General features: G+C 42.6%; 2 protein-coding genes across 3 annotated transcripts; both read left to right on the forward strand.

Moving 5' to 3' along the window:
* The first annotated feature begins 3047 nt into the window (after window positions 1-3047).
* On the forward strand, window positions 3048-5100 carry RPP25 (ribonuclease P and MRP subunit p25). The gene has a single exon (XM_016144136.2). The coding sequence runs from the start codon at window positions 3407-3409 to the stop codon at window positions 4043-4045; it is 639 nt and encodes a 212-aa protein (XP_015999622.1). The 5' UTR covers window positions 3048-3406; the 3' UTR covers window positions 4046-5100.
* A 6372-nt stretch (window positions 5101-11472) lies between these two features.
* On the forward strand, window positions 11473-23166 carry LOC107510524 (cytochrome c oxidase subunit 5A, mitochondrial). 2 transcript variants are annotated; one of them, XR_004949943.1, is made up of 5 exons: window positions 11473-11675; window positions 17280-17396; window positions 19628-19749; window positions 21029-21197; window positions 23004-23166. XR_004949943.1 is itself a non-coding variant. In XM_016144137.2 (5 exons), the coding sequence occupies exons 1-4, from the start codon at window positions 11570-11572 to the stop codon at window positions 21140-21142; spliced, it is 459 nt and encodes a 152-aa protein (XP_015999623.1). In that variant the 5' UTR covers window positions 11476-11569; the 3' UTR covers window positions 21143-21151; window positions 23004-23166. The 2 variants fall into 2 exon arrangements, 1 of the variants encoding a protein (XP_015999623.1); XM_016144137.2 differs by having other exon boundaries at window positions 11476-11675; window positions 21029-21151.
* The last annotated feature ends 3085 nt before the right edge of the window (window positions 23167-26251 follow it).

The following is a 26251-nucleotide window of genomic DNA, read 5'->3' on the forward strand; positions in this document are numbered from 1 at the left end:
ATGCAGAGCAGGGCCTGGTGATGCATCGGCCAGGCTTGTGCTCCATCCTAGTCACCCAATCACCTTCTCTTAAGGTGAAAGGAGTCTAATTTGCTACTTGTTAGTCCCTAATATATTAAGAAAACTGAAATCTCCAAGGCTTTACCCATTTCCTTTCCTTTTCACCAGATTTATTTCCCCCTCATCTCTCTTTAAAATTTTAAAAAATTTACCTAATCACAAATACTATATGAAAAATTTTAGCCAACATTTCCTGAGAACTTACCAGCCAAGGTTCTAATGCTATGGGTCTCACAATCACTTTATGAGGAAGGTTCCTATGTTAGCTCCATTTTATAGCTGAGAAAACCAAGGCATAGGGGTTAAGTGAATGCTCAAGGTCACAAAGAGGCAAAAGAAGCTAATGAAAGGCTTCAAGGCCAGTATCTCACGACATGGGCAGTTCCAAGGCTCTGTGCTGAATTTCATATTCATATTTAGTAATTTAGCAATTCTTTTCTTAAAGAGGCCCACAAAAACTGGATGCCGCCTCAAAGATAACAGAATAGTGTGTTTTCTTGCAGACATTTTAAAAAATACATTTACATTTATAAACATGCATACACGGAAATAGCTTCTCTCCTTTTAAAATACCTATGGTCCCACTGTGTGTATAGCTAGCACCAAACTCTTTCAAGATAAAGCCCGCGTCTCTAACTATCTCAGAGTATGCGCCACAGATGTTTAAATTTGTTGACCCACCATTCCAAAGTTGAGTCTTCCACTGCCCTTCCAACCGTGACCGCCTCTTCCCCGAGGTTCCTCCCGGCGTATTCCCCCTTCTCCGCGCTCCTCATACCTGTTTCCTCCCTCACGGCTCCCCCTTCTACCCCACATCTTTGCTACCTCTACAACTCCCCCATTACTAGCTGTTCCCCGCATTTCTCCTCTCGTCGAGCCGCTGCCCAGTCACCCCTCCCCCGACCCCGCCGTTTCCCATGGCCCCTCTCGGATCCTAGTGTCCTGCCCCCGCGAACCCCCTCCCCCGCCTTGACCTCCCTCCCTAGCCCTGCTGCTCCGCCGCCCGGCAGGAGCGGGATACAGCCAACGGGATACGATGTGCTTTGACAGGGTAATGAATGGCTAAAGCGGTAATTAGGGACCCGGCGGCTAATCACCACGTATATTTACATTTTAAGTACTGCAGAGGGAGCGGGGAAGGGTGGGGACCAGCAGGAGGAGATGCCGGCTTTCCGCGCTCTCGCTCTGCCGACTCTAGTGAATGAAGTCTTGTACCGCTGGCAGCTGGGGAGAGTAGGGGCGATGCCTTCAAGGGGCAGCCCAGGCGGGTGCCCCATCCTCGCCATACGCAAAACTCGAGCTCCCAAGCCCCTTTCTCCTATTTGCAGACCCCTGCCTGCATCCCTCTTCACCCCTGAAAGTGAACTTTCAGCTTAGGCTGGCATACCCCATGGATGGAGAGCTCGCTTCTTCCATAACTAGACAGTTCTAACGTAGCTTCCAGTTCTTTGGGGACTTTTTCTCAGGCTTAACCAAAACTGCCGCCCTTTAAGTCTCACAACTGCCCTGGCCCTACAGAGCCTGAGGTTCCTCGCGCCCCGCCACACGCTGTAGACAGTCTTTGTATCTTCTAAAGGCTGCGGTGCCTCCAGCTCCTATGGTTGTTCCTCATGGGGTTCCCAGGAGCTGGCGCGGGGCTGAAGTCCAGGTGCGGAGCGGGACGCAGCCGGAGGGCGCCTGATCTCAAGAGTGCGAGCAGGAGATTGGAGAGGAGGTCGGTCACTCATATGTTGGGGCGCAAAGGTCCACTTGCTCCGGCCACTCTCAAGTGTCGGTAATGAGGTCAGCCCGATTCTGAACAGCGCGGGGCCGAGAACTAGGAGTTAAAGGATGCCGAGGAGGCTAAAGCAGCCATGAGGAGGACTCCAGCAGTCCCCTCTGAAGACTGGGGCCGAGCTTCTCCTGGCACTGTCATGACCTCAGCACTTTCAGGGTTGCCTGCCTGCTACATCTCTCTGTGCACTTCCCATGCTTCATCGTAGTCACCGGACTCCCTCAGTTCTGACTGTGCAGTGCGAGATGGGGAGCGAAAGGATTAAGAGCGAGGCGCTGGGGCAGTTCTAGGGAGGGTCTAGCTCCTCCTCCAACCCCCTTCCTCCCTTCAGCAGTCCTTCAACCCTAACCTCGCCTCTATCTTCATTGTTCATCTCTTCTGGCAGGAGATCCGGGGCTGCTCTCTCTCGTTTCTGCGGAGCTCCTGGAAAGGGGCACCCAGTAGCTTCATAATGACACCAAAGCTTCAACTTCTCACCTTCCTCCCTTTTCTCTCTTAAAAGCTTAGTCTTCGCGTAGTCTCCTTTTTGAAAAAAAAGGACCTCAGAGGTCTTGGTCCCCCTGACCCCTCTCGGTCAGGGGGACCAAGGCAGACCGACAACGAATTCCATCTGGAAGAAAGGGGATCCATGTAAGCAGGAAGCATGCCTGGCTCACCCTCAGGCGCATAGCTCTAATAGTGGAATTTCAGGAAGACATGGAGGGAGCGTAACTCCTCTTGAGACGGGGGATCTTGTTCTCTTCCCATTCATCCTAGGAAACAGCCTGACCCAGAGCCTCACTCCCCACTCCCAGAGGTGTCCGGGGGTCCGGTAACCTCCAGTCTGATCAAGAGCCGCGAGGCTGAGACCTCAGTGTCCGGCTGCCCTGAGAGGACCACGCCCGGACAGTCATCCGAGGGCAGGCGCGGAGTGGGGGGGCGGAATCAAAGCCGCCGGCACTTGCTGACCATGCACAGGCTGTCCTTGAGGCAAGAATATTGGCAGTTGAAGGGAGACAGAGTTCGGGGGTGGGAGGGTTCCTAGAAGAGTGGGGGAAAGAAGCCCCGCAGACCGCTTGTAAATCTTCCCTTGGGAAGGGAGAAGAGGCGGCCTTCTGTAAGAACGCGGAAGGGCTCCGGGATTGGCTTGAAGTGGCATTTGCACAGCAAACGCGGTTTTTATTCAGGTTGTCAGTTCATAAGGGTTGGCTCACGGAGGACTGATGGCGATTATAGGGGAATTTCGCCTACCAAGTCAACCCCTGGCTCTGCCACTGCGCGCCACAACGCGCGCCGCTCCCACGCCCCTATAGCAGACGATCCGACTGGATCAGAGAGGCAAATGAGGGTGGGGCGGAGCCTGGTGATAGGGGCGGGGCTCCCAGGCTCCTCGGCCGGGCCTAGGCTAAAGGCGTGGAGCACCCGGCGCTGAGAGCGCGTAGTAGAGCAGCGCCCACTGTACACAAGTGGGCGACGACGATCGCGACGTCCCAGTCCGCCCGCTAGCGTCCGCGCCGCTCCCGCACCCTTACCCCTGGCGGCCCTTGCTGGGCGCGGCTAGCGGCCATGCAGCCCCGAGGTTGAGGCGGCCCCATGGCGAAGCCCGCTTCCCCACTGTCCGGACGACGACGGCGCATGGAGAACTTCCGTAAGGTGCGCTCTGAAGAGGCGCCGTGTGGGGGCGGGGCTGAGGGGGGCGGCCCCGGCTCCAGCCCTTTTGCGGACCTGGCGCCGGGCGCCGTACACATGCGAGTCAAGGAGGGCAGCAAGATCCGGAACCTGCTGGCCTTCGCCACCGCCAGCATGGCGCAGCCAGCCACGCGCGCCATCGTCTTCAGCGGTTGCGGTCGGGCCACCACCAAGACCGTCACGTGCGCCGAGATCCTCAAGCGCCGCCTGGCTGGCCTGCACCAGGTCACGCGGCTGCGCTACCGGAGCGTGCGCGAGGTGTGGCAGAGCCTCCCGCCAGGGCCCACTCCCGGGCAGAAACCTAGCGAGCCGGCCAGTCTCAGTGTACTTAAGAATGTGCCCAGCCTCGCCATCCTACTTTCCAAGGATGCACTGGATCCGCGACAACCTGGCTACCAGCCCCCGAGCCCCCACTCTGGCCCCTCGTCCCAGCCAGCCGCGCCGACGTCCAAGAGGAGCCTAGGGAAACCCGCTGCTGAAGAAGGCTCCGCGAAGCGATCGCAACCTGAGGTAGGTGCTGCGGAAGAAGAGCGGACGGCCTAAGAACTCATGGCTCTGAGCCACCGAGACTAGCTGGATCTTAACCCCAGCGCCTCGACCTTGAGACGCACCTCCAGCACTTCAGCCTCGGTCTTGGGGAGCTCACAGCCTGATCTCAGCTCCTCAGACTGGCATCATGGACCCCACGGCCACAAGAGAGGGACCCCAGGGAAGCTTCTGAGGCGGTTGCTCCTCCACTTGCGTTGCCTGAAGACACAGAATTTCATCTCCAGCCTTTCTGAGCCATACTGGGATCTTCTTCAGGGAGGGAATGGTGGGCAATGAGACACCTGAACGTTGCTCAGGACCCCCAGTGTTTAAAGGCACCCAGCATTCATTAGGGGGAGAGAAGTGTGGAAGCCAAGGAGAGATCGCTCTTGGAATCACCTCCATGATTGGCAACGGAGGGTATGGGGTGAGAAACCGACTGTTTGGAGGCAGGGGCGTCTGAGTTGGGGGGAGCCCCATTCTGCCCCTCACCCCAGGACAGTTACCTTTCTAGTGTTCCTTCCCCTGCTTTTAAGGAGCGTCCTGAGATCATGGTGGCAGGTGCGTCACCATGGGCTCTAGCTCTTTTAACATCCCCGGTTCGCCATACTAACCCAGAGAAAGAGCCCCAGGACAGAACTCTCCATGTCTCCTCCCTTGAGCCCCACACAGATGGAGTCTTGCTTCCAATAAAACAAACAAAAATGGCTCTGTCCCAGGTTTTTTCCTAACCACTTGCCTGTGCAAAGACAGCTCTGGCCTGCCCCCTTGTGTCTCAGTCCCCTCTAGCCTGGGGTTCCTTAGCCTTTGGAGTCTTCAGGGTCAGGCACAGAGACGGGACCGCTTTAAAATGGTGCAAGAGGCATATTGCCTAGGTCCTGGTTTCTCTCTCTCCAGCCCTCTTTGGCTGCCTCTGGCATCAGGGGCTTATGGCTGGAAGGCAGCCTGTCTCCCCCTGTGCATTACCACTACGGGAAAGGTAGCAGCACATTACTTTTCTGCGAGGGGAAGGAAGGAGAGCATTGATGAACTCCCTGGGTCACTGCCAAGGGTGGCAGACCCTGCTAGGGTCCCTAAACCTGCAGCCTCCTGCCAATAGACTGGGCCTTAGCTGGAAGGCTGGCACAAAGCCCCCCGATCTCCATGGGTAGAATCTCCACTGCTCGCTCTTTGAGAAAGGACAGCACACCCTTGGGAGAGGGGGAGGAGAGAGACTGAGCACTAATCCACTGCTGGAAATTACTATTCAGCAGAGAAGCTGGGACTAGGGCTGTGAATCACTGCAGGCTTCCTGATAAGCTGTGCCTCCAGCCCTGCACAGCTGTCTACAGAAAGATAACAGCCTCACAAACCTCTGCCCAACTCCATGTCATCTAGGGGAAGGGGAAGAACTCTTGCAAGTAAAAGTGGGGGACACATAGCCCCAGGATCTCAGAATCACACCTCATTCCATGTAACTCAGCAGCACCCTGGGAAGAGGAGATGGGGAGGAATAAATGTCATTTTGATGGCAGTACCCTGAATAAGTCCTTCTGCTGGTGACAGGAGGTGGGATTCTGCAGCTGACAGGAGGGGCTCTTCAGAGAGTTGCCCCGGTTCATATCTCTACTTGAGCTTTGCTTTGGATCAGTTAGCCATGCCATCCAGACTCCAGCACTGGTTGCCCTCCCCAATTTGTTGTTTTTGATGATGAATCCCTGGGGAGGGATAAGGGGGTTGGGTGTGGTTGTTGACCCTCTCAGGGGTGGCCCAGTAAGTGTGGAAAAAATGTAAATTATCCTAACAACCAATGACCCCTGAGTTGGTCTTGGGCTTCCTCACTAAAAATAAATGATAAAACTTGAAAAAGGTTCTGCATGGTAGAAGCTTAAGAGAGAGACTGAACTTGGTTCTGGAAAAGGTCCAACTCTCCAAGACCACTAAAATCCTGATTGCCAGTCAACAGGACTATTATGCAAGTGGAGGCTTTCTTTTTCGATAGCTTGGGTCAGGTAAGTCCCCTTCCAGCCTGGAAACTTCCTGGTGTATGGAGAGAAGAGAGACATGTTGTTACTCCACTTTCAGAGTGTTAACCTGCCCCCGTGGAGGGCTGTTTCTGCCTCCCAAACTGGCATTCTTCTCTGCACCGCCACTCCACCTTAGCAGGTTCAGTTCCCAGGCTTTTGAAAGGATGCCAGTGGAACCTAGCACCCATGAGCACCCCACCCCTGCCTTGCTAATCCTCTGACCCTCCTGACCCAGGAACAGACTCTAAAGGAAAGTGACTCATATCCCTGTATACCTCCCCCAAGCCTGAGGTGGGACCTTGAGAAGTAATGGAATAAGGGGGGGAGGGTGAGTTGCTAGGGGAGCAGCTCAGAGACAGCCCACTTTGGGAGCCAACTAGTACAGAATGGGAGGAAGTGGGAAGCCCCCCCTGTGACCTCATCTTTCCAATAGCGGCCTCTATCCAGGAGCTCCTTGGACCCTGCCTTGGGGTATTTGTAGGCTAGAGGTGATGGTGAAGACTCATACCCACAAAATGGTCAGGTCACACAGTCAAAATCCATTTGGGAACATAAATGTGTATAATCCAAGTCCAGAGCCTGTTGTGGACCTCCAGCCAGGCCTTGAGGGACTTTATTGTCGTGCCAGTTTCCAATCCAGGTACAAGGTGGGATGGGGGTAAGAATCACAGAATAATCAGACATTATTTCTACCTCTAGGAAGTCTCTATCTAGTGGGAAAGAAAAGAAAGTTACATACAGCACAATGCCATAGTAGTGGGAGAAGGCAAGAGCTCTGAGAAGGAGCACCTAATTCACCCAGAGGTGTTGATGGAGCTGGTTCCCCAAGGACCAGAAGGTCTGGGCAGGAAATTCCAGGCAGAGCACAGAGGGATGATGTTGAGGCAGCCTCAAGTGTCTGAAGGATATTAGGATCTTAAGGTTACATGGTAAGAGGCAGGTGCGACTGGAAGACTAGGTGGGCGCAAGGCCACAGGGAAGCCACAAGAAAGTAGGGGGCTAATGGAAGCCAAGGAGTGCCCTGGTCTGCTTGGTGTTTAAGAAGCATCCCTCTGACACTTGTGTGGGTGGGAGGTAGATTGAAAGGGACCTGACTGGATTTCAGAGGCTACAGGGAGGTAAGAGAAGGTACAGTAGTATTAAAAACAGAGATGGGAACAGAATTGGTAGGATTTCACTTTCATTACAACCAGGACAGAAGAGGGTTTCTCCTTGCGGCATTAGCCCTAGCCTGGCTAGGACTCGACCTTCTATCCTGACATCCCAGGGGACGTGCAATACAAAGAATTTTTTATTTATTCATTTATTTTTGGTGAGTGAGATGTCCACATCTCTAAATTGGTAAAAGCCTTCAGAGTTGTTTTCCATTGACTAATAAATCTGCCAAACATGCTCACTGCACAGTAGGGAGAAGACTAGGGTCAGACACACTCCCACCCCACGCTCACACACACCCTACCCCCTTCCTCCATCTCCCAGCCCCAACCCCATTAGTTCTGCAGTTTGAGTTATTACTATGTCCACATTGGCCACTTAAGGATGCTCTAGTCCCCTCAATTTCACTGAGATTGAAACACCTCTTGGTTTCCCAGGGAGAGATGTAATTGAAGAAACAGAGGGAGGGAGGGAAGGAGGAAGGAAGGAAATGTGGCCACAGAGGGTCTCCTTGGTGACACCAGGTTTCTTCTCAGTGTGTAATTGTGCCTTCATTATTGTGATCCTCTGGTTGTCAGTTTCCCCACTGAACCAGAAGCCCATGATTGAATGGATCCTGCCTGTCTTACACTATAGCCAGCATCTAGTACACAGGAACCCCACAGAGAGGTGGTGACTGAATGAATAGACTGGCTGAGCCAGATTTCTGAACTACTCTGATGCTATACAAAGTCCTTAACTGTCTAGCTCCATGGACAGTGGGCAAAAATTCCCCTATCTCCAGCTCAGACAGCTACAAAGACTCAGTTTTCCTTGTTGGAAAAAAAAAATTATAAGGATGTGCAAAAATTGGAATCTGCATACATTGCTGAAGGGAATATAAAGTGGTGCAGGCAGTTCCTCAAAAGTTAAACATAGTTACCATTTGACCCATATGATACTCCTAGATAAATACCCAAAAGAATTTAAGACATATGTGCACACAAAACAGGTACTCGCATGTTCATAGCAACATTACTCATAATAGCCAAAAAGTGGAAACAACACACAATGTCCATAAACTGACGAATGGTTAAACAAAATGTGGTATATCCATATAATAGAGTATAATTCTGCCATTAAAGGGATGAAGTATTGATTCATGTTACAACATGTATGAACCTTGAAAACATTATGCTTACTGAAAGACACTAGACAAAAAAGAATCATACGTTGTATGATTTTATTTATATGAAATATCTGAAGTAAGCAAATCCACAGAGAGAGAAAGTAGATTGGTGGTTGCCAGTGATAATGGTTGTACAATATAGTGAATGTGCTAAAAACCACTGAATTGTATACTTCAAAAGGATGACTTTAATGGTGTGTGGGTTAATCTCAATAAAAATTATATCCTTTAATGATATTCTGATCATGAAAATAATAATTTAGGAAATTACATAAAAGGAAGGACAAAAGCATAGAAGAAAGAAAGGAAGAAAGAAAGCAAAACCATTAGAATCCTCCTACCACTATTGGATGACAGCCTACAGGATCACCTCTGAAGGTTGCTTCCTGTGCTACCCCTTCTCCCTGATTCTTGGTGGTCCATGTGGTTTGTTTGTCCACTCCACCTCCATGCTTTATCCCTCATCTCACAACCTGTCCTACGCTGGAAAAAGAACTTCTATAATTTTACAACAGGAATATTCTTTTTCTAGAGAGTTAATGGTTATCATTTATTGAGCCCATACTGTGTGCCAGCCAGGACATATTGTTTTACATGCATTATCTTATGTAATCTTTTCTAAACTTATTAGGTTGGTTCCATTTATTATTCCCATTTTATAGATGAGGAAATTCTGGTTCAGGAAATTGGAATAACTTGCCTAATGGCATATGACAGAGCTATAATACAACAGCAGCTAGAATGCCATTCCCTCAATGCCTTGTCTTGTTTATCATTTTCAAAGCAGTCTAGCATAGTAGTAGTGTGATCCCCTTCACAGGAAGTGCTCAAGTAGGGACCTGAGGAAATGGAAGCAATGTTAAATTCAATCAGACTAATGGCCTCAAAGTTTCCTTTCAGCCTTGAAATGAGAGGATTCATCCCCTCCCCCCACAACAGGCTTCATTCTCACCAGAGAAAATAGAGCTTTTCTTGAATGTGCACTTCCCTTTACTAGAAATTCAAATGGCGGAACAGTGTCTTTTTATTTATAAGTTCCTCAGTAACATTATCTCTTCTCTCTTTACACTTCAGAGGAAGTGCCTCATTACAACTCTTCCAGGAGGAAGGCTCTGGCTGCAGCAGGAAGCTGATAAGCTTATCAACTGGTGATGATGACATCCTTGAGGCATTGAAAGTCCAGCAACTGCTTCTCCAGAGGGACAAAAACATGGTAGGAAGAGACAAAGACCCTAATGGCCTTGGGCAAGTACCAGAATGGTCTAAACTCATCCAGGAAAGATCACCCACCAGAAACAGCGAAATGGATTGGCGCCTGGAGGCGCAACTGGAGGCAAACTTGGGAACAAGCAGCTCCCCCCCCCCCCCCAAGTAGGCTGACTTCAAAGATGAACCCCAAGATTCATGCCCCCTGGTGTACATGCCTTGTATAATTGTGGCAGAATCTGTAAATTTGTTGGGATAGCATTTGCAAGATTTGGCTACTAATCCCTTTACTTTTGAGTTAATCAAAAGAGAGGTGGCCTGGAATGTGTTTGACCTAATCAGACGACATCTTTAAAAGAGGATGGCTTGAAGAACTAAGCCGTGGTATTGTGAGAGGGCATATGGAGAGCACCATGTGGTAAGGCCCTGAGGATGGCCTCTAGTATCTGAGAATGCTCCTTGGCTAACAGGTAGCAAGAAAAAATTGGGACACGGTCCTACACTTGTAAGGACTGAATTCTACTGACATCCTGAACACGCGTAGAAGAAAACTCCGAGCTCCAGATAAGACCACAGACCTGGCTGACATCTTGATTTCAGTCTTGTGAGACCCTGAGTAGAGAAACAGCCTATACTTTTGACCTACGGAAACTGAGAAATATAAATGCGTATTGTTTTGAGCTGCTTAGTTTGTGGTAAATTGTTATGCAGCAACAGGAAATTAACACAGGAGTCTATTCCTTCATCCATAGGGTTAAATACTTCTAAGGTTGTTATGAGGCTTAAATGGGATAATAGATAGTTCGAGCATACAGTGGCACATAATAAATTATAGTCATAATTGTATTAAACAACCACACCCTAGTAGCCAATCTAAGGCACTATAGGCAAAGTGGAGAGACAGACTGGAGAGTGACCAGTACTTTTCCAATTGTGGGGGCCCTAACCTCATTCTGAGTTTCTAGCTCTTGGGGATTTGATGAATATTAATGAAAATGCAAAAAGGTTCAAGCTTTCCCAAGTATCCTTTGGTTTGGTTGGTGGGAGGTGAGGGCAGGAGCTTTGAAAAAAGCTTTTGTATCCTTTTCCCAGCCAGGTTCATACCACCTAAAGCTATACTGCTAGGGAAGAAAAATGGCAAATGCAGATGCCCAGGAGAGAGGGCCTGGAGTGAGGAAGAGGACCCTTGTCTATCTTGTCTTTCCTCATTGAGCCCAGGGATAGAGAATGAGGGAAACCAAGACAAAAGAGACTGTTTCATTAACTCTGAGTAGCTGTGGGATGACTCAGACCTGGGGGAAGTGGCTCCACTGCCCAGGAGCTCAAAGTCAGGATGTAGGGCTAGGCCAGAGGCCAGATTAGATGTTAAAAGTCTTAGAACTTAATCAATATTAGGGGCAGTTAGTTTGGCCAGAAATACCCAGAATTCTCAGAATTGGAGATTTGTTGAAAGAGCCTAATTCCTGGAAAACAAACTCATTTCTGAGCTTGTTTCCTTATCTGTAAAATGAAGTGGCTGTACTCATTTTTAATGATTGAGAGTTTATGATGTAAGTTACTAATAAGGTCCCTTATATGTAAGCAGTTCGTTCTCTTATTTTAGGCTCAAACCAGGGCATAAGTAAATAAGGCATTTTTATTATAATTTGTCGTTATTGTTGTTATCATTCCCATTTCGAGGTGATGGAGTTGCTTCCGGAGCCAGACTTGAACCACGATACCGTCCGCAGCTCTTTTCCTGATGGCCGCTGACGTCCACGGAACCAGAGACCCCACAGAGCAGAGAGCAGCGACGAGACAGTTTGTTCTTAATGGGCCGCCGTAGCCCGGCCTGAGCCGGGCGGTGATCCTTCCGCCAGGGCGCGAGCGTCGCAGTGGGCGGGATCTCATGCTCCGCCCGCTGTGCGTCGGTACGTGAGTCCGGTTCCCCGCAAACCTCCGAGCGGCCAGTGATCTCACAGCCGGCTTCTCTTCAGCTTCGGCCTGCGTGCCGCCATCGCCGTCATGCTAGGCACCACTCTTCGCCATTGCGCCGTAGCAGCGGCTGCAGCCGCCCGGGCCAGCCCTCGAGGCCTCCTGCACCCTGCCTTGGCTCCCGGCTCTGCCGCCGGTAAGCCCCCTGCCTGCTACCGCTCGCACCCGCGTGTCCTTGCGGTGACCTGGTCCCCCGCCGCCACACGAGGGCAGGCTCGCCCCGCGGCCTAGCGGCTGCCCTAACAGCCGGCGACCGAACCTAATGACCGTGGGCCGCCCTCCCGGCCGCCTCGAAGTGTGGAGGACACGAGGAGGCGCCCCCGGGGCCTCCTTCAGCGTGACTTCCTGGTGCGGGCTTCGCGGACCGGTCAGGTGTGGACCTGCTGTGGGCTCCCGAGGAGGGAGCGCATTGCACCTCCCGCGTCCGCCCGACCCCTTCGGTCCCTGGGCTGTGACCGTACCCCGGCGCTGACCCTTGCCCGACTGGGAGTGTCCGCCGCCGGCCTCCAGAGCTTTGGCGAAGGTGACTTTGAGCCTCCATGCGCGCCGCTCAGTCTAGGGACCGGGATGGCCCCTCCGGACACCTTGGCACCGCCGCCCCCAGCGTCTTTCGAGAACACAATATGCCTCCATGTGGGATACAGTATGCTTTTTACCAGGCATTTCTCATTTGGCATTTTGTGTTGTCTCCTTCACAGACCGTTCTGTTCATTTTTAGAGACTACTGTGCCACCTTCTAATTCTACGTTTACGATAAATCGACGTTATTGGTTGTTTCCTGAGGTCTAAGAGCCTGAATATTGATAGGTCATATCATAAGAATGTTACTGTTTCGAAAAGGGGGTACTACGGACTTGACTCGGGTTTGAAGCCTAACTGTTGGGAGTATGAGATGTGCTGCTGATTTCTGTCTTACTTTGCCTTCACCTTGTACAGTGTGTTGCGGGTGACGTTGTGTCCAGCACTATAGTTTTCATTACTGTAACTGTATTTTGATCTTAGCTGTGATGGTTGTATATGCTACATTAAGCTCCTAAACTTGCATATTTAAACGTAACGAACTCAGAAACTAAAAACTAATAAGGGTTAATCAGCATTTTGAGTGTTTTAAGTATACACTACAGGTCTTAAGGAATATTTTACTTCATTCAATTTAGATCATTCAGTTTAGACTCTGTCTTCTATAATTTATCATAGAACGGTAAGGCTGACTGACATACACTTCAGAGACCATGGAGATCATCATATTTTATCAAACAGGAAACTTAAGCTCATCTTGGGAATCTTAACTCCTTGATTAGTGGTAGAACCATTTTCTGTTTTTTAGCCATAGTAATTTTTGGCCCATTCTGATGTTTGTCAGATTTTATGGGTTTTTGTTCTTTCTTTATCTAAATGCAAAAGTAGCAAATACTACTAAAATTTTTTCATATAGATACACTTTGGGGAGGTTTCTTATGACGGCTTCAAAAGAATTACAACATTTTGTGGCAGGTTGAGGAAAAGGCAGAGGTTTTTGGCAAACTATCAGTTAAGAAGGTTCTTTTTTTCTTAGTGAATTCGGACATAGTGGTTTTATCTCCTAGTTATTTTATCCCTGCTCTTTAGTATAATCCATAAACAAAATTTTATTTCAGGTGTTTGTGCCATAAGGCCTAAATATATGCCACAAGGAGGCAGTATTGTCTACAGTTGTCAGCGACTTTCTAACTTTGTGACCTTGTACCTTAGTTAACCTTTAGATAAAATAACTCTTAGCATCTTTCCTTGCACAAATGATTGGTACATATTTGCTTTCTTATAGTGCATCTTAGTTTTGCTTATTATAGGTTGGGGTTTTATCACTATGAGACTGATGAGATTTTATTCTATTGAAAATCAGAAAGGATTAATGTTCTTAGATGAGCCAATCCAAGATCAAATGAGAATATACTTGAAAGAGAATTATGGAGAAGTTAACTCGAGGGCCCTTGAGTTTGCTCTAAGAAGCAACATAAATTCTTATTAGGTCCATAATAAAGCCTCCAACTTGAAACATTTTTCTTCCAATAACTGCTAAATTAGGTAATTAAAATGTTTTAAATAATGACTAGATTCTCTAGTCAACCCTTAATAAGTTAAACAATCCTGGCTCCTACATCCTTACCCTGATAATTTGTAAAGTGTGGGAGTTTTCTCTTTCCCTTATTGTCTCAAACAAGGAAAGCGGCTATGGAAGTAACACCCTTGGATGCGTTTACTTGACACGTTTGTGTCTTTCCTTAATGCCAGATTTATTGAGTGGAACCTTCTCAGATAAACCAGTCAGGTTTCCATGCAGGGTAACACAACACACAGAGATGAGAAGGGACGCGGAATGTACAGAGTCTTACGATACAAAGCGAAGGGATGGAAGTCAGCATCTCCAGGATGAACTCTGTTTACTGGCCCCGTAGATTGTGCGTCAGTCCCACGCCATCAGCTGTGATGGGCATGTCAGACTCTTCGACTCTCAGCGCACCTATTTGTGATGTTCTTGGCTTAGGCTTGAGCATGATTTGTCTAAGGTGTTAAGCTTATATGGACCTTCCAAGGTGGAATCCTTATGCTTATCGGCTCCTACAATAGGAGGCTTATTGGAAGCTTATCATGGTTGCTGTTTCTGTGGCTTTGGGCATTCTGGTCACATTCTAAGGGTGTTCCTATTATGTGCCAGTTGACATTACTGTCATGGCTCCCATGGAATCCATTTTGTAAAGTCCAAAAAGTCCTCAATTCCTTATACACTGGTGAAAGGCTAAATTATCACCTTCCAGCCTTTTCCACACCACTCCCTCATTTCTAGAGTTCCAGCCTTTGGGCCCTAAGGTCCAAGCCTGCTCTTAAGCTTTGCAGCTCAATAACCCTGCCTTTGAGCTTGTTCATTAGTTGCTTCTTTCCCTTACTTTTAGAATCACCGCCACCAAAATGTCCATTCTTTGGACTTTGTCCTAGCTGATTAGTTATTAAATGGAAACCAAAGAGATTAAGGAGCCCCCTAATTTTTCTAAATATGTTAGCTTTTTTTAATAGAGTGCTTAACTGAAGGCCAAAAAGCAGTATTAGAAATAGCTTTTTACGTTTTATAAACTATATAAATGCTAACCAATGTACAATATACTTGCAACTAATAAAATAAAGTTTAAAAAAAAAGGAATAGCCTTTTAGGTCTTCGAGACTGTAGAAATACCCGTTTTTCATAGTTGCTTCCCTTTTCTTGCTCTGGAACCTTCAGGTTGTATGAAAGCACTGAGTAATTGTGTTCTAAAATAGTTTGCCTTACAAGCCTCAAAACTAGGTTGAAATGCTATGCTTAATTTTGGTCAGTGGCAGGAAGGGAGAGAATGCCTATATAGTTTACCTACAAATCAAAATGTTAAGCATATGGGGGGCATGTCCATAGCTATGAGAATACATATATTTCATATTATCGGAATTAGAAATATAATTTAAACCATGTGGGAGAGTCTTTGTCCTCCTGGAAGGGATCTTTGTTCCTGGGACATGCTTGGTGTTCTAAATAGTTATTTCATATAAAGTTTTGGGGTTTTTTTTCCTTTTTAAGACAACAAGTTTGTAATTTGGGACTCCCAGAAGAAAGGTAAACAAATCATTGAAGATGATCCATTTATCTCCTTGACTAGGATTTGTAGTTGCTGGTCATCTTTTTTCATAGAAAACAAACAAAGCTACCAGTCATCTAATGAAATACATGCCCAGAAGTTAGCAATAGAATTGGCTATCATGAAATGGTTTTCTATGCTTTCTGATATATTAAATGTGAATGATAGTCCTGTAAGAGTTATTAACTATTGTGTAGTTTTGATTAAATGTTTACACTTAACAAATATGGTTAAGTCTAGAGATCCATTATTTTTTCTTGTCATAGAAATTAAAGAGTGTCCAATTCTAGCCCATTTATATAAATGTCCCACTTTATTCTGGACTCAGATTGTGGAGGTAATTTATGTCTCTGGTAAGATTGGGACTTGTTCTGCGGCCCTCTGTGACTAACAGCAAGTATTTTGCTATAGGCTTAAGCAGTAATTTAAGTAATTTAATCACTTTTGCTTGATCTAGCAGTGACAGCCCATCTCCAGAACTGGCCATTATTTCATCTTTTCATCTTTTTCTGTTTTCTTTTTTTCTTTGTACTTCTGCCAGTTATCATTGCATTCAGGATGCAAAGGATATTGCTAATATTTAAATTTCAGAGTATTTTTAGAGCCCAGAGGTTTCTGAGTAGTTTGGTTTTGGTTTTGTTTTTTTGGATAAGCTTTTAAAAATAACTAGAAATTATACCATGCTTGTCTAATTCATCTAATAGGAAATGCAAAATTTGAAGAATGTTTTATTTCTATAAATTATGATTTCCATAAATAGAAGGTCAGTTAAGACATTTTTAGACAAAAATTAATTTACAGCTACTATTTATTGAGTACCTACCTACAAAGTGCTAAGCCCTAGGTAATGTTACCTAGCTTTCATTTTTAATTGTCATCATCTGCTAAGGTGGTATCCCTATTTTACAGATAAGGAAAATAAGACTTGAGTTAATTTTACCAGGGTCAAACAGTGGGAGATTGAAGAGCCTAGATGTATTTGACCACTAGGCTTTGCTGTTTCCTAAAACCCAAAGGTAAAATTTCCTTCTGCCCCCTCTCTGATCAGACAGAGGCTTTTTAAAAGAATCAGACAGAGGCTTTTTAAAAGAATCCAGATTTTCTAACTCCCAATTCAGTGTCCATTTGACATGCAGAAATTAAAAATGGAAAGGCTTTGTGTATGGTACTGCAAAGGGTATATTGATTACGAGCAGAATGCTAAGTGTGTCTAGCTTCTTAGCAGTCTTATAAAGCAGTGTTTCTTTTATTGGATGTAAGTCAGAGGGCATGTTCTCCCTTAGAGGGTTTATCAGAATTTGTGGGGAAGGGGCTGTAGTTTGATCAAATGAATTTTAAATTACCATTGCTTTGTCATGATGTGTAATTTATTTTAGAATATAATAGTAAGCATAAGATGTTTTTAATTTATCAAAAATATATCTTATAAATTCTCTTAAGAACTAGAATGAACATTATTTTAAATTAGGAGTTAATACTCTGCTTATTACAAAAACTCAGATATTGTGGAAGTGTATAAAGAAACAAAGTTTTCCCTTCCAAAGACAACCAATGTTAAGAATTCCAAGCTATCATTGCATGCACATTAGGGGGAAAAAAGCATAAACATACATCTATAGCATTTTTTGTTCTACTTTTCTTTGCTTAATTTTTAAGATATTTTTTCATATCAATACATAATATTTGTTTTATTTGACCTGCTGAATAATTTTCCTACAGTGACATTTAGTTGATTCAAAACCTAATGCATTGAATGTATTAAATAACACTGAACTATACACTTAAAAATGGTTAAGATGGTAAGTTTTATGTCATGCATATTTTAACACAATAAAAAAAGAAAAAAACCTCATTGTATTGACAGAATATGTCAAGTATTACTTCTGTACATTGAAATTAATAAGAAAAGCTACATGTGACCCAGGGGGGGAAAAATGGACAAAAAATATAAATAAACAATTCATAGAAATGAACAAAATACATGCAAAGATGCTCAACATCTTGAGTAGTCATGGGGAAATCTTATTTTTATATTTAAAAAGTTGAAATGTTTTAAATTTAGAAAATCACTTTTAAAAATTATTCTTTCTTGATTGTAGCTATCCAGTCAGTTCGCTGCTACTCCCATGGGTCACATGAGACAGATGAGGAATTTGATGCTCGTTGGGTGACATACTTCAACAAACCAGATATCGATGCCTGGGAATTGCGTAAAGGTAATTGGAACATAGTTATATTTGTCTGTTTTAGTATAGAATTATGAACTGCTTCGTAGTCTTCCAGTACTTTGTCGAAGGCAACTATTTTGAAAATATGCCTCATGTACTGCCATGCAACTTGCAGTTGGAAAGTATTATAACTACCATAGTGTTTCCTGTAAAGCAGGATTTTAAAGCAGGCACAACTGACATTTTGGGCCAGTTAATTCTTTGTTGCAATGGTTGTCCTTTCCCTTGTAGGATATTTAGCAGCATCCCTTGCCTTGCTTCTACCCACTAGGTGTCACCTTCCTCCCCTGCCAAATTGTAACAACCAAAAATGTTTCCTGGGGGAAAAAACGCCTCTGTTTGAAACCACTGCTATAATGATAGGTCAAGGTGAGCAAGAGTTAACAGTTTTGTGTCTTTTAGACAATTTGTGCAATTTGGTTCTTTTTCTATTTTGGTAATAGTTTAGAGTCTTTTTGTTATTTTTATTCTTAGTTATGATTTGTTTTACCCTGACAGATCTTGTCCTAAGTAAGCTAGCTTGTTTTTCCTAATTTTGCAGACGTGCATTTAACATAAATAAGAAGCATTAATGATAACTAATCGAATAGTTAGACTAGTAGATCAAGTTTAGGCAATTTATCTTAGACCAAGAGTTCAGTCTCTAATGACTATATTCTAGCATTATAGTCACTAGTGTCTTTATTTAAATATTTTAAAATAAAAAGAAACCTAAGTGTTTCAGACTTCTCTGCAAGAATGTAATGACTCCATTTTGCTGCAACCAGTGAAATTCTTATTAAATAATCTTGAGAGGTAATGAAAAGAACAGCAATCTGCATTCCTATTAAGAGAATCTTAAATTTTATGATATGTCATTTGGTGCAGGGCTGAATGAAATCATGCCCAATCATTTTCTGGTTGAATATTTGAGTTCGTGCATTCTCTATATCTCCTAAATGCCCTCATCTGGGCTTCATTAACTCCCTTTAAGCATTTCTCTGGTTGTTTTTAGATTACTTTCCAATCAAATTTGTTTTAAAGCAACCAAAGAACATACGTTGTACTGAGAATTAAAGATATGTATTGAAAATAACCTTCTTATTTGACAAGAAACCAGCAAATTATTATGAAAATAGTGTTTGCATTTAAGGAAACTCTTGAATATTTTTTTCCCCCAATCTGCAGGCTACTTACAATAGTTCCTTTCTTTCCACCAATTCATTGTGGAAGATCCACTATGATCTTATCATCTAGAATTTGTTAAAGGTAGATTCTCTCGTTTTACACAGAGAATAGAGGCCAGATAGGGTTCCAGGACTCAAATCCAGTGTATGTGTGGAGGCTTCCCCACACCAACAAACAAATCTGGACCCCAGCAGGATGTCCAGGAATTCAACTCAATGTAGTATTATCAACCCTACCTGGTAGGAAGTAGAATCAGATTCCACAGGTAAAGAGCCCAGTATCACAAGACCACCCTCCACTTCAGAAGCCAGTTGCAAGCCCAAATTGTTTACCCATGATTCTGACCTACTGGCTACAAATCAGAGGTTCCCACAACCCCCTCCTTAGGTTAGGACAGCTTACAGAACTCAAGAAAACCTGTTTTATCATCAGATTACCCGTTTATTACAAAGGATCTAAAAGGATTCAAAGCAACAGCCAGATGCAGAGGTACATAAAGTGAGGTCCCAAACCAAGGAGTTTCTGTCCTCATAGAGCTTGTGGCCTGGCATAGTGGCTTATGGAAGCATTCTAGTACTCCAGCATGGAAGCTCTCCTAAAAAGGACTGAGAAATTGTTCTTTGGGTTTATATGGAAGCTTCATTATCTAGTTGTGATCGACTAAGTCCTTGGCCACTGGTTAGTAATTCAACCTGAAGTCCCACTTCCCTCCCTGGAAATCAAGGATGGGACTGAAAATTTTAATCCTCTAACCACAGGTTTGGCCCCTTCTGGCAACCAGCCCCCATTCTTTGGTGGGATCCAAAAATTATTTCCTTAACGTAATAGGAGATATCATCGTTGCTCTCATCACTTAGGAAATTCCAAGGAGTTTGGAGCCTCTGTGTCAGAAACAGGGGCAAAGACCAAATATGTTTCTTATAAATCACAATATCTCAAGGCCCAAAAAGACCAAACCACATGTCTGTTTTCAATAAAAATATAGATAACTAAATTATAGTTTTAAGTGAGAATATCCCAGGTTGATATGACCCCTCTTTTTAATTTAACAGGAATGAACACACTTGTTGGCTATGATCTGGTTCCAGAACCCAAAATCATTGATGCTGCTTTGCGGGCATGCAGACGGTTAAATGATTTTGCTAGTGCTGTTCGCATTCTAGAAGTTGTTAAGGTCAGTGAAATAATGCTAAAGTTGTTCTTGAAGTGGATGGGCTATTTATTAGGTATCAGCATATTCTGTATTTTTTAATTTGTTAAAATACCTAAAATTAGTTCTTGTATAGCTAGAGAAAGCATGCACTGTAGTTAACAATCTTTCTGGAGTGCATTTTGGCAGAATTTATCCAGGACCTTAAAAATTATGTTTGATACCCTTTTGTTCAGCAATTCCATTTGAGAATTTATCTTAAGGAAATAATTAAGGCTATTTAATGACAATTAATATTTGTTCTATTTGTGATATGAAATTAGGTGTAAATGTTATAAGTGGTTTCTTAAGATGAGACTTCCAGGAGAAGTTATTATTATATATCTCCTAATGTTGTAGTAATGTGTTTACCATTTAAACATATCTATATTAAACATTTATAGGGTATTAACTGAAGAAAATTGTGAAACAATTTTTGTGATATTACCCTATTTTATTAAAAATATAGATGAAATATAGGAACATATAGTCTCCCTCTTATTTGATGATAGTGTCTGGTTTTTCTGTAATGAGCAAATAAATATATTGCATTTTAAGCAAGATTGTATAATTAAATACAGCTAAGGAGACCTAGAATTTGTTAAAGGCAGAAGATTTAGCAGCCTGGCAGTGTCTTAGTTCATTTGACTTTTTAATATTTGTCCCTAGGGACCTTTGTGACAATATATAGGTATAAATTATATGTTAATGGTGAAAGTCAAAACTCACTTGCGCTGGAAATAAGTATTCTCTGTAGCTTTCCAGGAAAAGACATGGTCTATAAAAAAGAAATTCATAGTTCAAGATTATAAGAGGGAAATTGTGGCATTACTTTATCTACAGTGGGTAAGATAATTAAGGGTTCTGTAGGCTATCAATTCATTCAGCACCAGTAGTTAATTCAGTTAAGGTCTCAAATTGGAGGCAAATTTAAAAACTTTTCCTGTGTTAACTTAATTATTCCTGTTGCCTGCTGAGCATGTTTAATTACCTTCATAGAATTCTGTCATCACCACCTTCTTTTCCAGTAACTCAGGCTTTAAAATATTTTTTTCTGGATTTAGTCTAATTGTCTTAGTCTCAAAGTGTCTTGAAAATTCACCTTGAATAATGCCCACATTGTTGCTCTCTTTATTGAACAAATATGTTGACTTAAAAGTAGGTAACTTGTATTGTCTGCTACTGTCCACTGCATTTTCAAGTTTATTTTGTAAAAGAGACAGCATCTCAGAGAGCTAAATGTGAATATTTTCTTTGCTATCAGGACAAAGCAGGACCTCATAAGGAAATCTACCCTTATGTCATCCAGGAACTTAGACCCACTTTAAATGAACTGGGAATCTCCACTCCAGAGGAACTGGGCCTTGACAAAGTGTAAACCCAATGGGTAAGCAGCATACCACTGAATAAGGCAGGAAAGAATCCAGGGAGGGGTGAGTAAGTGACATTTCAGTGTTCTCAGAGTAGGACCTTTTAATGAGCTTGTTAGAGGCTATGAGCATAGAGATTTAGAGACTACTAATGATGATAACTTTACGAAGCTAGGGGTGTCATTTCTAGTTATTATCATTATTTTAGGGGTATAAAGGCAAGTAAACGTCTCCTTAATTAAAAATCTATATTAAATATTTCAAGCATAAAGAATAGCATAGAGAATAAATGTAACCACACCCAGATTTTTAGATATTATTTTGCCATATATGCTTTAGGTTTTCCCCCTCCCCAGGAAATGATTGTTTTCACATAGAATTGAAGCCCTCTGTGTACCCTTTCCTCATTCTAGCCCTTTAACCTCCAGCAAACTAAAGGTAATCAACTAATTCAAGGTGTTTATCATGCATGCTTTTATACATCTGTTTGTTATTAACAGCAGAGTTTTTATAATTTGATGCTTTTGTTTCTGTGTGGCCGGGTTAGAATTTAATAGTCAAGTCAATATTCATTGATAATAAAAACTTATTTGATACCTTGTTTCTGTGGAAAGATAACAGGTAATAAAACTAGCCACAAGATTGTCTAGGTAGTGAGCAATGTGCAGAAAATCCTATGTAAAACAAAATACATCAGTAGTAACTTATATTTTTATTTTATTTAACATGTACAATGTATATAATTCTTGATATGTGTCAGATATTTTTAAGTGCCATATAAATAGTAACTCATTTAATTATCAAACAGTCCTGTGAAGTAGTTATTATTATTATTATTATCCCCATTTTACTATTTACTGATGAGAAAACAGGCACCTTGTCTAAAGTCACATTTTAACCCAGGCAGTCTGGCTCCAGAGTTTATTATACTTACTATGCCACATGTCTTGTATAGGCATTTACTAAGGCCATACTCCTGATTCTCAGAGGTAAAAAAAAAAAAAAAAAAAAAATGAGACTTAAATAGAGGTTTTGCTTCTGAAAAATGAGAAGTTTATTTTTAGAAGGTGAAACTTAACTATATTATAAAAGTTTCAATAAAAGTGGACCCAAAATTATTTGAGGAACTATTATCAGATCCCTCACAAGATAACCAGTGAGCCTGGTTAGGATATCAGTAATAAATACTTATTTAAAACTCTTGGAACTCAAAGAATCCCTACGTTCAGTCTTCCTGCTGACAGATTGAGCAGAAAATGCCTGAGGTTTTGTAATCCACTTTTGAGATCTCTTTAAAACTTGCTTTTTGGAGCACAATCTTAATTTTATCTTTGGTTATCACCACCACCTCCCTGAAATCAGATAGCTTGTCTTTGTAATAAATGGAAAGGTTTTTGTGTGTTATTAAAAATTTCTGTGAGTACTTGGAGAAAACTAGATTTTCAAAATAGAAGATTTCCTAGTTAAATTTTTGGAGCTCTTGTCTGTGGTTCATAATTTCATAATGAAGGAAATAGACATACAAGAGGTGGTCTAAACACCTGGGCTTAATTTTTATTTTATCAAGTATTAATCCAAGGAGTCCGGAAGATCTTTGTTATATGAGATATATTCTAGCTGCAATAACAGGTTTCTTTTAAAAAAAATTTTAAGGGCAACCCCCCAGCACTTTTCCGATTGGAAAAGAAGACTAACCCAGTAAGCACCAGGTATCAGCTAGCCCCCTGTGAGTTGACTATAGGCAGGATTAAATAAGAGCTACACAGAGGCAGTGATTTCCCTGAGCTGTTGCTCTAAAAAAGGTGAGTTTTAATAAGATTTCTGCCTTTTCTTTATTTCCTGGCTAATTCTTCATGTTTTCTCTTACAGATGGGCTTCCCAAGGATTTACTGATTATGTTACTTGAGTAAACAATCACCTGGAAATACTGATGATAACATATTACCTTATTTGAACAAGTTTTCCTTTATTGAATATCAAACTATATAATAAATAAAATGACTTTAATAAAAATTACTTTGAACTGAAAATAGATATTGTTCCATGTGTTTGCATTTAAAAGCAGAAAATGAACTATAGTAGGTCCATTGGCTTCACGGTTTTATTGTCACTTTATGTGCTGAGAGGACTGCTTTAATTTTCTGGAAATCACCTGACATGAAAGTCAACTATATAAACATATTTGAATGCACTGGCTGGTAAATAAGCTAAAAGCTAAAATTCATTTATATCGAATTTCCTTGTTGACAGAGCCAGCAAGCACTCTGGACTTAAGGGATTTGTTGTTAGGGGATCAAATTGTATGCCTTCCCAAAACATACAAAGTTTAAAAGTGGTCATTGAAGTAATCTTGAGGATGTGCTGTGAAGTAACCAGCCCCTCTCTTAGTGCCCCTTTCCTTCCCTACTGGTTCTTCCCTGGCAGTGCAGTATTAGCCTTTGACATCAAAGAATTTGCTATCGTAGATTTTGAGACTTTCTGCTTAAAGAACTGAATAAATGGGTTTACTTCTTGAAAGAATTAGTAAACAAATCCTGTCTTATTTTAGAAGTCCCATAATATTGGAAACCAGCTGCTGGATAAAGGGGTTCCAGCTCTGAGTGACTTCTGCTATAACCAGTTCAGATTGCAGCATTTGCGGAATAGGATTAATATTAGGTTGAAATTTAGATGTCTTCTCTCCTAAAGCCATGTAAGGAAATGTTAGTAAAATTAGTTTTGGTAAGCTTTAACACAAATGACCTTTTATAAGAAGCTGATTCCCTACCAAAAAGCCCCCTCTTCTCCTTTTTTAAGAAGTAGAAATGTGAAATAAACTAAAGCATCCACATACATCTGTTTAATGGTTCTTAGGTTTGATCCTTCTGTGGGCCAGGTTTTTTCCCCTCATTCCATGTAGTATAATGTCCTAGTCTTTGCTGCTCTGTTTTTCCTCCAGATTCTCTAAATGTTTCCCTGCCAAGGATGAATATCAACATCATCCTGCCCTTATAACCCTAGAGACTGTGGGGGGCAGGGAGGGGCGGTTAACAGAATAATCACTTATGTAAAGATGTCATGGCAGATTTTTAAAGGTCTGTGAACGTACATATTGGTACTATGAGAGAAGGAATGTTTAAGTTCAGGTCTAAAGGATCGGGGCTGTTTGTTTATACAGGGCTTTAGCTAAAAGGTAATTTCAATTGTATGTCATGTTTGCCTTTTGCAACATTAGAGTGGGGAGGAGAGATTTTTTTTGACAGCTCCCATATGTGTATACATAATCACATTTAAATCTGCTTCTTTATTACCAAGATCGAAAGGATTTACTCTAGCCGAAAAAGGACCATGTCAGTATCATGGGCTCTTAATATATAGGAGGAAGACAAAATGATTAAAATGGTTTCTGTTCTTAAGGTCATGCGAGGTGCCTGAGAAAGGAGCAGGTTCACAACTACAAGGGTAAAATAAGTGCTGCGATGGTCTTTATGCCACAAACATATTGAACAGGTACTATATCCTAAGCATTGTGCCAGGTACTGAAGATAAAGCAGTGAACAGGAAGGACAGAATTGGAGCCTGGAGAAACTGGTTGTAGGGGCTCAATTTAGGAAGCTACGCCTTGTGGTTATAAATGAGGATTTTGAGTTATGGTAGTAGCAATAGAAATAGAGATGAATTTTGAGTCACATTCTTGAGGTGTAGTTAACTAACTGATGAAGGGAATGAGAGCTCTTGGCCCATTTTACAGATTTGAGTAATGGTGCCATTCATAGGAAAATAGCAAAAAGAGGAGCTTGCTGCTGGGTAGAGAGGGTACTGCATTTGATTCTGGCCCTGTTAAATTTTAGTGGACAGGGTAGGCCTAGAACTCTTGAAAGAGACAAAGACTAGAGGTTTGAAACAGCAAAACGTGAGATTTCTAAGGAAGGCCATTAGATGTGAACTATGTAGGCTAATAAGTTGTGGGAGCAAGTACATTTAGAGGGAAAGGAGAATATTACAGAAAATTTCAAACATTTACAAAAGTAGAATGGTATTATAAATTCCTGTAAGCTCATCACTTCAACAGTCATCAATTCATGGCCACTCTTCATCTATATCATTTACCTCAACTCCAAATATTTTGCATCAAATCTTAGGTGTCATGTCATTTCATCTGTAAATAAATATTTTGGAGTATCTCTAAGTACATACACATATTTAAGCACAACCACAACAAAGAAAGGCTATTAAACTTTTTTTAAAGGAAGTTTGGTCTTTTTTCCTACAAATAAAAATATCTTTACTGTTTTTCTTCATTATAAAGATAATACATGCTCATGAAACAATACAAAAAAGTACAAAAATAAATACCTAAAATTTCATCACCCAGTTATAATCACAGCTAGTATTTTGGTGACAATCTTTCCGAATGTTTCTCTGTTGTATACATGGATACACTTTTGCAGGCTGCTTTACAGAACTTTTTCTTCGGTAGGTCAAGACTTATTTTTTATGTGGATAAATTTATGTCCTGCTTTTTAGTGGGGTGTAGTATTCCATAGTATGGATGTTTAAACTTGAGTAATGGCTTTTGTAATAATTTTGTCAAAAAGGTATACATGCATTAAAAATGTGCTGATCCTAAAGTGTATAGCTTGAATTTTTACGTATGTGTATCTATGAAATCCAATGAAGGACTTCTAAAAGCCATTTTTTGAGGATTAAATGAGATTAAGTGAAGTTATTAGCATATAGCAATGTTTAACAAACGTTAGTTTCTCTGCAATGGAATTGAAGGAGATCAAGGCCAAATTACAGGAGGTGAAGTGATCCTAGGCAACGAGGGAGGAGGACTCCTGAAGAAAGATTGTCCCACGAGGGTGATTAGAGAAATGGTGATTGTTGAAAAAGGTACTGGCGTTTTTTTCCAATTAGTTGATTCATTTTATATTAGTTTCACGTGTACAACATAGCGCTTAGACATTTATATAACTTACAAAGTGATCACCCCAATAACTCTAGGACCCATCTGACACCATACGCAGTTATTAAAATATTAACTATACATACTCCCTATGCTATACTTTATACTCCATGACTGTTTTGTAACTGCAAATGTGTACTTGTTAATCCCTTCACAATATTGGCATTTC

The sequence above is a fragment of the Rousettus aegyptiacus genome, unplaced genomic scaffold (assembly GCF_014176215.1).
Source record: "Rousettus aegyptiacus isolate mRouAeg1 unplaced genomic scaffold, mRouAeg1.p scaffold_m13_p_3, whole genome shotgun sequence".
Taxonomy (NCBI): Eukaryota; Metazoa; Chordata; class Mammalia; order Chiroptera; family Pteropodidae; genus Rousettus; species Rousettus aegyptiacus.